This window comes from Plodia interpunctella, chromosome 19 (genome assembly GCF_027563975.2).
Source record: "Plodia interpunctella isolate USDA-ARS_2022_Savannah chromosome 19, ilPloInte3.2, whole genome shotgun sequence".
Classification (NCBI taxonomy): Eukaryota; Metazoa; Arthropoda; class Insecta; order Lepidoptera; family Pyralidae; genus Plodia; species Plodia interpunctella.
In genome coordinates, this window is record NC_071312.1 from 514,754 (window position 1) to 527,013 (window position 12,260).

A 12,260-nucleotide genomic window follows, 5' to 3' on the forward strand; every position below is an offset into this window, starting at 1 on the left:
AATTTCATCGTTATCATAATTTCAGTTGTAGTGTTTCTGTTTTCCATATTTTTTTAGATTTTATTTTTTGGTTAAATCCTTAAGAAATATCATAATTATCGTCTAATTAAGTTCAATGTTGGAATTAACAATGCACCGATTTTTTAAAATGTCTACTCTACAACAAGATCAATAAATAAATGTACATTTTGCCCTACGATATAAATTTATAATACCACGTCTTTTTTTTAAACGGTGTAGACGTAGTCGCAACGCTTGAAGTCCAACGCTTAAATGACCCGCTGAAAACAGTGTTCATTGATGAAATTACAACAAGAAATATTATCATAAATGATATAGTCGCAGTTCTGATAGTAAAATCAGATTGACTTTTTTATTGTCCACTTATGGGACTTTATGTGTTTAGTATCTTCGATATCATTGTAACGGTGGTAGTACCCGCAAAGTGGTACTAAAACGTATTTTATGTCCTCTATATCATACAGACTTTGAAAGAATCTTGTTTATAGTTTTTAAATCTTGTGGATTGTCACATTTGATTTATTCTTCCATACATATTTTTTAATTTTATGCCGGTATACCTATATTGTTAGCTTGCTTATTTTAACCATGGAATTAGTAGGCATAGTATTACTAAATCCATAACTTTTACATCACCGATTATTTTTATTGACAGCTGTCAGCTGTCAGATTGTTCATGATTCCTTTGTTGACTATTCATTATCTCAATTTAAAAAGTTACCAGGCCGGCCGGCGTATATTATCTGTGTACAAGCGAGGCGGCAATTTTTACGTTGTAATGTTGAAAGCGAAGTAATTGTAATATTTTAATGGAAAAAAACTGTTAAGTATATGACTATTTTATATTTTGAATACATGTTATTGAATGACACCAAATGGTTTTGAGTTCCAACGAAAATGTAACATTTTGATCCGATGCTAGCAATATTTATGTTTATTGTACGCCTTCACAGAGGATGTAATTAATATATTATCTACCAGTTCACCTTTGGAATTACGTGATAATGTTGGTGGGTGTGCAAACTAACCTTTACTACATATGCATACTTTTGAAATAAGTATATATTTATTTTATTTTTTCACTCTGACCCGGGGTTTCGCGGCGTCACAACCCCGAAGGCAACTAGGAACATGCGGACATGAGAGAGAAAGTTAAATAATTATCATTTAACATAGTATCTTTAAATCTCCCGTCTCAAACGTTCAGTAACTGATTCACCAACTACGACCCTTCTAGTTTCCTTATCAAATAGAAAATTATAATATAAGGCTTCGATTTCTCAAAGACATAAAGGCATTTCAAGTAGCAGAATGCAGTTTCCTTTAGCCATCAAAAGTCAATAAAAAGCAATCTGCATACGTGGCAACATAAAACTGACAGTTGGCGATAAAACAAGATGGCGGTTTAGATTCAAAATGGCGGAATCACTTTAATGGCGTTGTAAAAGTATCAGACGGTGCTGGTTTATTGTTTTAGATTAAGATCTCCGCTTTTATTGTGTGCAAAAAATGATAATTATTTCAGTTATTTTAATTAACACTGATGAGATAGCGCTTTTAAGTGAAATATTCTGTATTTATACAGTTTCTTTCAACGTTTCTTTTAAAGTCTTCTGAAATGAATATTCTTCAACTTAATGATATAATTAGTGAATTAAAAATTTAATGAGATTTATCTTTATCTTAATAAGATAAAAATAAATGAGGTTTATTTTAGTTAGGTATAGTCAGCCTCAGATAAATTATGTATTTAACCCGCCCAATATTAATTTCTCTCTTCATCTTCGACGATCTTACCCAACAATTACATTGTAATAAAACTGAAATAAATTATGAGGTAATTAAATCGAGATATATTATTTATTTAAGATTATGAGGGATGTAGTGATAAAGTTCAAAAACCAGCCTTATATAATAAAGGATTTTCCCATGTTTGGAGGGTTCAGGTAGGGTCGCGGGGTCGCGGTCAGCCTTTGACGAATTCCCACTTTGATGTTGTGTGAACTGCACCTACTGTTACATGGGAAACTTTTTGGTGGGTATATTCCGTGAGCATTTCAGTTATTTTGTTTGGTTATACTTTTGACGCCATTTACGTCACTTGTATTGAAAATGTTTGCGTTCAAATCTCTGGCACTACTAATCCAATTATTCTTCGATTTCATCGCCTTGACTTTGTAATTGCTATTCTATATTTCTAAATATATTTGACTATTAATTTCGTAAGTCCACTAAATGCGTATAATAGTTATATTCACGTAAAAGCATTATAGGCTGTACAAGATTAAGTAAAATTTGTAGTTGAGCGAACTTTCATTAAAATACTTCTTTTAAACTCGATTGAGATCTATCGATCTAACCTTCACGAATCGTGAATGTATAGTCTGATCATTTCACGAATTCTCCTTTTTGAATAGACCTTAAGATTTTTAGTATTATAGGATTACGGAACTGTATTTGAAATTAATGTATTTAAAAACGTAAATGTATCCACTATTTCCAGCTTTTATGTAACAAAATATTTCTGTAGCATTGCAGAGAGATTCCCTTCGCTAATTTAAATTATATTGAGACGAGAAAGTGTTAAGAGTGACTGCAAGTGGCCAAGTATACGGAGATTTATGTAGTACGGTGGGGAACTTCAGATTCAGACATCGATTTTTTTTCACCTATTATTCTTTATAATAACACTAGCCACTTCGCGGTGTTATCCATTATTTAAAACTTACGTTTTTATGCACAGTAGTGCTACTTTATCAAGCGCCATTGACTATCAAACTTTTAGACAAAATCTTTTAGGTATCGCGTACTATTGGCATAAAAAGGGACTCAACACTAAACTTCCAAAACAATTGTCCCGGCCGTTTGATCGTGAAGAAATAACAAAAATTCTCACAAACTTTCGCCTTTATAATATTAGTGGTATGATCAAACTGCGTTTAGATTTTAATATCGATTTTATTTTAATTATTTTCATTTAAGTAGTTTTTTATTTCATTAGATTTGTAATCAGACTGCGCTTTTGTTTTTTTTTCGAAATCAATTTTGCGTGACTGAATACCGAATAATGAAATAAGGAAATAAACGACATTTCAAACTTTAGCTAAGAGTTATGACAACTACACACTATTTACTGAATCACTAGGTCTTGATATTTCGGGCACAAATGATAGACATCATAATTATGTATAAATAAGAAATAAAAATTCAACAAGATTTTGTCTAAATCCCGACAAAATGTAAGAGCAAAATTATAAGATAAGATCACGGAATGTGCCAGCACTAGCGGAGTTAAACACATAAGATTTGGGCGAAATTTCAACAATTCCGCTTATTCCGAGCCAAGTTTTTGAATTATATCTGCAAGAGCCTCCTTGATTCGAGATAAGCCGGCAATCTCGACTCGCTCTATTTTACAGACTTCACTTATTTTGCTGCATGCAATTTTGATACGTTTTATGACAATTAATTTCAAGTGAAGATAAAATAACGCTTACCATTTAATAATTCAAGTCTATCCCTCTCTAAACTTGTGGAGGATTTGATTATAGTTCTGTTTAACCATGATGATAATCTAATCCATGCATACAATTGCGATCGATGAGTTCGTCATCATGTTCGCCACTCATTAGATGCTCTTTCTGTTTTCTTACTTGCTTATTCATAAATAACATTTACAAATAATAATTTTCCTATTTAGGATGATGAAATTCACTCATCCCTTTCTTCTTCCACAGGAACCGTCTAGAAAGTAACGCGGAGCACTGGTCAGCGCTACTGTTGTCGTTACGGGAGCTCACGGAATGGGTGATCAGGAAAGAGACAGAGCTAAACGCTTTGGCACCTCCACGCACCGATCTTGCGCACCTTGTTAAACAGCAGGTAAAATATTTCAAAATCCTTCATTAAACTTAGGATGATCATCATGTTATCCTCATGACTGAAGGTCGTGACCACCAGTAGCTGGGGCTCTCTTGAGGCAATAACATCTTGTGCCCGATTTAAGGCCCGACGGACTTTGCTGTGAATAGGTGGTGCTGTTCCTTGACTTCAACGTCCTGGGACACCCAGCAGGATGGTATATGTCTCCTATTGCCGTCGGAAATGGACTGGAAACAACATATATTGACGACTTACGAAGCACAGTCGAAGAAGAAGCGGCGCAACAAGCTTCACCTTGTTATATATCATTTAATTGGATGTTTATTATTAATAGACTTCCAATTCAAAATAAACTTTGATATTTCAAATTTACTCCACAGCTTCGTGTAACATGACATGGCGTTTATTTCCAAATTTCGCTTGCAAATTACAAACCGAATTATTCAATTTTACATGTCTAAATCGGATATGCTCAATATTAAATTTTGCCAAACACCAATTCGTGATTATTTCAGCTATAAATAATTTCGCCTAATTCCAGTGATGCGCCAAATTGTTAACGGATTCGGCCATTTTGGATCCGCCATTTTGTGTGCACTGTGGGCCGCAAATGGCAGTTTTATTGCGTGTTATGATAGCGTATAGCGGGTTATGATTAATTCTAGGATCTAGGCTCTATGCCCTAATATTCGGTTGACCTTAATATATGTTATTATTCATCAAATATAAGATTTTTTATGTCAAGATTTATAAAGATATTATAAATAATTTAATATATTTTGCTTTTAAATCATAATAAAGTCAAGGACTTGTTTAGAAAAAGGTTACGGCGATATTTCAACACTCGCTTCATTTCACATAAATCCGCTCACATAGAGTAGAAAATGAAGAAGAATGACTCTCTTGCAGTATTGTACAACCTTACCATACTTTTATGATACCCAAGTTTCAAAAATAAATAAAAAGTCATCTGATATTTTTCATTCAGCATAAGTTGATTACGTGGTCGGTAGGTTGGGCAAAACTACAAATGTTGGAGTTATTATTTAATGTGGCTAATTTGTTAGCTTTTCTTTCATCCGAAAAACAGGCTTGCAAGCACAATAAATAGTGCTTGAATTGTTATATATTAGTTTTAAGTAAAGGATGATGTACATTTTCTTAATACAAAGTCTACTACGGACTTCCAAAGCGCAGTTGCCAGAAGAAGCGGCGCAACAAACTTCACCGCAACCTTATCTACAAAGGGGTCAATTAAGTAAACACAATGTAGATAGATTTCACTAAACTTTATTTATATTCCAGGATGACCATCGCGCCTTCCGAAGACAATTGGAAGACAAACGACCAGTGGTGGAAAGTAACCTCCTCAGTGGGAGGCAGTACATCGCCAACGAGCCTCCACTCTCTGATACCAGTGATACTGAAGGTATAGTTTTATTACAAACTAGCTGCGCCCCGGAGCATCGTTCCCGTGGGAATTTCGGGATAAAAAGTGCCCTATGTGTTATTCCAGGTTATTTTCTACCCGTGTACCACATTTCATAACAATCGGTCCAGTAGATAATGCGTGAAGAGGTGACAAAACTTACTTTCGCATTTATAATATTAGTTGGGATTAGTTTCTCTGAAATCATTTTTTTTTTTTCCAATTGAAATGTTTCTTTTTAAAGTTGTCAGGCTTGTACATGTAAATAAATTGGTATTAAGAAATTCATTTTAGAAGCCTGCATTATCATCCCAATTATATATTTTAATGTAATTTTTATGCTACAAATCGTACTAAACACGGCGTCTGAAATCCAAAATCTGCATTACATAGGCACTTGTAGATATTGCAAGCAATTCTGCATACATTGACATAGACAATACACACAGCATGCATTGACGTGCAAGGATAGATGGTCTTTTCTCCCAGTAGTTTCCCAAACAGTCCGGCGCAAACCTATAGGTATATAGTTGGGTTTGTGCTCGACTTTTTGGGAAGAAACTATGACAATACTGGGCGTAAACCCATCTTTGGGTGCGAGCATCAGAGCGGGGGATATTGGACTGGCCATCTATTGGAACTAGCGTTTCGTAGGTTTCGTCCTAACTTCCCTTGATTTATACCTGGGCCATGTTTCAGACTGGCTTGGTTTTCCAATCGAACGTAATACTAGGATATACCGTATGCAGGAGCTCAATGGCGTTGTTAGCGCGTTTGACGTGTGATAGAGGTCAAGTCACTCTCACAATTTCCGGTCATTGGATGGGTGACCAAAATGTATTGTCTTGAGCTTTTCCGTGCTTCGGAAGGCACATTAAGCCGTGTTGGTCCCGGTTGTATTTGCAGTCGTTAAAACCCACCGATTAGCAATGAGCTCGCGTTGTGAATCATGGCCCATACTCCATCAATGCATGTGTATATACCATTGGGGACGTTTAAATGGCTGTTGACGAAAATATAATGCTAATAGAGCTAATTGAATGCATAAACAAATATCCAAAAATATTAAATGTGTGGTACATTAAATATTACTTTTATAAATGCTCTTGGCAGTAGAGCAAATCCAAGAAGTCGTTAAAAATATCGTGTTTATTATGTTCGGATGGGACTACTAATTATGCGAAGGACCATGAGAAGTGGAGAAGTTAAATTAAAAATTTAAAAGATCTCCTCCTAAAAAGTAGGAAATAATATATTAATAGACCTTCAAGTTAAAAGAAATCCTAAGTATGAAGGAATATTTTGATACGGAAATGTTGTCGCTTCGGGGAACCGCTCTGCGGCTGGAAATGCTATTAATGCTGATCTGAATGGAATTCACCTTCAAGAAGACTTGAAGTCGATCCTGAGTTTCAACATTTTAGCAATAATAAAAACACTCGATAAGAAAGGAGAGGATAGGCAGTATGAATTCACCACTACACCATGATCGAAAACAGACAAAGTTAAATCCATCAGCAATATCATTCCTTATGCCCTTTGACGGCTGCAAATTTAATGAAAACTGATTGGCCATTAGACTGCAACGGTCAACAGCATGGAACCTACCGTTACTATAATCCAATGCAAATTCGCCCCTATCGCCATTGCATAGAGTTCTTGCACGGCAGTTCCATGTACAAGTTGGCTGAACAATATCGAGACTGATCGAGCAATCGCGTTGGCAATTAGTCCGACGATTGATTGAGGCTTTGTTTCTGATGCAATTTTAGCATTGTTTTGCATTGTATTGAATTTAGTTTTGTCATCTTTTTTCGATTTCAATTTAAATTAATCAAATCTATTCATAGCATAATTAACATGCTTCTCTCTAGTAAGTAGTCCGGCTTTAGGTACACTATCGGCAAACAGATCGTTTAATTTTAACGAATTCATCAAACATTGCCTTATGTGCTGGTATTTCCTTACAGTAAAAGTAGCTCACATGGAAACTAGTACGCAATATTCCTTTACTAGCGTCTGCTTCTAATTCTAATTCTAATTCAAATAATTTATTCAGAAATTAAACCTTCACAGGCACTTTTTCTCGTCAATTTTTATATTTATAGTTATTTCTCACAAGCTACAAACTACTGGCACTTCGGAACGACCACTGCTGAGAAGAAATGCCGAAAGAAACTCATTTGAACAGTTTTGGTCCCTATCATTCCAGATCGGTTTACCATTATTGTTTCTTACAATGTTTTTTTCTAATAATATACATATAAAAGTACATAATGTACATAGTCAAAAGGTATATCAAAACAGGTTATGATTGTGATCCGAGTTCACTTCTGTCTGTATATCGCGGAACAGTTCACTGATTTTTTGCGCATTCAGCGTACATTACTGGTTTTTCGTTGCGGTAAATAAAAGCTCTCGTACCACCTTCGCAATGTTCGGCAAATAGCCGGCATAATACATTTTCATTCAACTTGCCTGTTCAAACGCTCCAGGAATCCGGTGCGGAAGTAACGTAGTAATTATTAAATTCCCGCCTTTTTGGTGAGCGGCAAATATTACGCGCGCTTTTCATCCTTTGCCCCATGTGCAACGGTTCGATAACTTTTATGTGTAATAAAATTATTTCTTTATTAATTTCTGCGCTGAATATTATGTGTTTGGAGAATTTTTCGACAGTGTGTACACTAGCGCCACCATCACATTGTGTTCCGTTATTTTCCTTATGAAGTAAATCCTAAAAATGATCTGGACAAATTATGCCATGCTATATAAAGGCATACTATAAGTATATATATATATATATATATATATATATATACTTTTCTTCGAAAGTATTATTATCATACATGTTATCTATAATACAATGTGGTCACAGTAGGCTACAAAGACTTTTGTCTTGATTCCTTTTTCTGTTTGGTCCCTTAGGTTTTACTGCTTTATGCCATTAAGAATACCTTATGCCATTAAGTCGACCTGTTGTTATCTTTTAAGTTGTGCAATAAAGTGCATTAAAATAAAATAATGTTAAAATTTCACCAAACAGCGAGCCGCGACAACGAAGGCGATTCGCGCGGCTACCGTTCGGCTGAAGAGCAAGCTCGCGAACTTGCTCGCTCGATCCGGCGCGAGGTCGCGAAGTTGGCAGACAAATGGAACAACCTCATTGACCGCAGCGACACATGGGGAAGACTGTTGGATGACGCTGTACAGGTATGTCTACTTTATCTCCGTTATTTTCAGCTTGTTTTTTCTTTGGCAGCGGACCGAATTGTTTTGCTTTTTATACGATACAATTTAATTAGGGATTATCAATTTTTATTGAGAGAATGATTTTTAATGTGCGCGGAAATGACGGAGCGCGCCTGAGCAATGGGGTAGGTATAACTCTAAGCGATCATTATGGCGTCTCCATGTATCGGTATACATTGCTGGTTTTTCGTTGCGGTAAATAAAAGCAATGTTGCAAGCAATGATGCATTCGCATCTGCATCTGTTTAATCCGGCGATGGTGTGCAGCCGGCTTCAAAATAACTGTACCACCAACGCCATCTGTGCGATACTGACTGAAGCGCTAATAGAGAATCAATACAACATTACAGTTACTCGCTTAAGCGCAGAGATGGCGCCATGTGTACCGTACAACCGCCTGAAAATATATGTTGTGTTTAAAAGATAATAATGATAAATTTGTATACTATTTGAATAAACATTAAAAATTATATTTTTACTTACTGCCATTAAAATCAAATATATTTTTTTTATTAGGTCATATCAATTACTGCTGATTTGTCACCTGGGAATTTCACGCGTCAAATTTTTCATGCAATTTTGTATTGATGCTTTTGAAATATAAATGTATGGCGTAATGTTATGTTACTATTCATAAGGAAATACTCACTTATTTTAATATTTCTCAGTCCATTGAGGATGTTAAATTAATACGGTTCAGTTGACTGTTCTTAAGACATCCGGTGCTTAATAGTTGATTGGGTTTATTAACTCTCCCATTAGTGCGGCGTCACGTATTTTTTAAATCTAAGTGCACTGGTTTGTTTTCATATGATTTCCGGATTATCAGTGAAAATACGGTACTTAATAGGGCACGTAAAAGTCGTGTAGATTTTATTCTATCGACTAAAGGTGCCTTTAGTCGATAGAATAAAATCTAAATGTGTTGAAGTGAAATGCTGTGTGAAGTGTTATTGATGCATCTAGCCTCAATTTTGTCGATTTAGATTTTTCATCTATTAAGTTTAGTTGCTGACTTTTGTACCTACGTATTCGTTAAAATGTACTTAGGTAGGTATATATATATATATATAAATTAAAATCCTACGAATATCATAAATGTGAAAGTTTGTGAGGATGTGTATATGAATGTATGTTTGTTACTCTTACACACAAAATCTACTGGACCGATTATTATGAAATTTGGTACACGGGTACAATATAACCTGAAATAACTCGTAGGGTACTTATTATGCCGAAATTCCCACGGGTGCGGAGCCCCGGGGTGCAGCTAGTATAGCTATAAATTTCCCATAAATTACATGATCGGTTACGTTCTCGCAAAAACCCGTGCTAACCCCACGGCAGGGACGACACTAACAGGACTATGACAGTTATAAAGAACATGCAAAGCGTGCCTACTAGGCGCTATTGTGTAAATCCAGTCACTGGAAACGCCAAGGCAGCCAATCTCGCCAATTGTCTCCTACATTCTGTAATCTCGGGAGATTGTAGCTTAGGTAATGGGGTGCTAAATGGTCCTGTTATCTCGACATAGGCCTAGCAGCTCATACCTTACTAGCTCTTGCTAGCGGCTTCGCCCGCGTAAATTTTCCATGAAAACAGTTAATTTTTTAAAGCTATGTCCTTCTCCTTAATTCAAACTACATGTATGCAAAATTCAAAAATAATAGTTAAACAGATAAAGCTTGATGAGCTAACAAACAAACTTACTTTCGATTTTAAAATATTAGTTAGAAGATTACGATATTGTTAATTTGTAATTGATTTTACAATTAAGTACCTATGTTGTAATTTTTTCAGGGTCAAACATAGCGAGATAACTCTCACTTTGTAAATGTACCAACAAAACAATCATTTAAGATAAGAAGAAATGGTTAATTATATATCTTAAACGTGGCCAAATATCTAAAATCCTATAAACAACTGCTTTACCCAAATACTCTTTAAAAATAATTTATACAAGAAATTTTCCCGTAAAATCGGTAATAGTGTGTAGAACGTCCTATCTTTTATCTCAATCTGCCGACTTGCAGTTTAGAGCTAACGATGTCGCCTGATGTAATATCTCCTTATTTCCATACTCTATGACCGTGCTCGTCTCCAAACTAACTTTGAATGTTGGCTCCAGGAAAACTTGAGATTGAAAAATTTTAAAGCTGAAAATTTTGTTCTAAAGTAGTATCTAAAGATTCTCTGAACTATTGATGTACAGATCTAATTTGATGTCATAAATATAAATAGTTATAATGCCCTCATTGTATAGAACTGTAGGTATTTTTATTGACTAATACACAAATAAAATAATAATAATAATAAAAGCTTATCTCAATCCCAACTTATGTAAACGTAAATGGAAACGTTTGTTTTGTTACCTCTTAAAATTTCTCATACTTACATATAAATCATAAAATCAAAATCGAAATCAAATCATTTATTCAGAAAGTAGGCCTTCACAGGCACTTTTTCACGTCATATTCTAAATTAAATGATGTTTACCATAGCTACAAACTACTAGCATTTCGGAACGACCACTGCCGAGAAGAAATGCCGAAAGAAACTCATTCAAACAGTGTTGGTCCCTATTATGCCAGAAGGGCTTACCATTTTCTAAATATAAATGTATGTATAATTTTTTATCAGTAATATAACTATATATAGTTAAAGGTACAGATAGGTACGGAGAAGAATAATACTATATGTGGACGTCCAAATCAAAAGGGACCTTATGGCGCCCGGCACTTACGCCGTTATTGCGGTTGTTTTGTATTCGAACAACGGCAATAAAGACCTAAGTGCCAACCGCCATAAGGTCCCTTTTGATTTGGACGTCCACATATTACGAGTTATGTTAAGTAATAAATACATTCTAAAACTTTTTCATCTTCAATTTTCATAACTTTTAATGATTTAATTAGGTACTTTAGCCATTCGAGTAAACCCATCGACACAAATCGATCTAACATCGAATATTGCCAACTATCTAACGTCCAAATCTCGTATCGTAGAGTTAATTTGAACTCCACTCAGTGCAATATCGAACCGGCAACTGCCGCCACAATCGCGTCGCCGCCGTCGTCGCCAGTCGACACAAATATGTTGGGAACTATTTTAATTACAACGACCACTAGCGCCCACTAGCGGTTAGACGCCGAACTAAACTTTCAACTAAATCTCTCTGCGTTTTCTTCTCAAATTTGAAGTGACTTCTAAGAGCGCCTTCCCATTGGTCAATTGCGCAAATCCACCGTCATGTTGATGTCCGTCGACGGATCAACACAGAAGAACGTGAAAATTGTATGAAATTTCGACGTACATCAACTCATGTCAGTGTCGAGCCCTATAGAAAACAACGGAGCTTCAAAGTGGTGCGTCGTCGCAACAGAGCGCGACGGAGCAATGGAAACGCGCCCAGTAAGATAATGCCAATTCCTCACTATATCCTTCAACTTTTACCTGTTTTTCTGCCGCTCAATAATACTAATATGCTAGCCTATCGCCTTTGACTGAATCCAGTTTATTATCTTTTCCCTTGATTTAGAGTCAATCAAGGGAAAGGATCTGCGCGGAAGGAGAAGCATTTCACACATTATTGTTTTCTTTCAATCCCAAATCAGCATTCACCTAGGGTGAGTTGGACCAGTTAGTCTTAACGTTGACTCTAACCTTCGCGCCG

General features: G+C 35.6%; 1 protein-coding gene across 1 annotated transcript in view; it reads left to right on the plus strand.

The window, feature by feature from the left end:
• Positions 1 to 12,260, plus strand: part of LOC128678469 (dystrophin, isoforms A/C/F/G/H-like) — a 455,052-nt gene that overhangs the window by 378,515 nt on the left and 64,277 nt on the right. Inside the window, exons 70-72 of the mRNA XM_053760046.2 lie at positions 3,759 to 3,903; positions 5,209 to 5,332; positions 8,379 to 8,545. Coding sequence (XP_053616021.1) covers positions 3,759 to 3,903; positions 5,209 to 5,332; positions 8,379 to 8,545 — 436 coding nt within the window. The remainder of the gene's footprint in view (positions 1 to 3,758; positions 3,904 to 5,208; positions 5,333 to 8,378; positions 8,546 to 12,260) is intronic.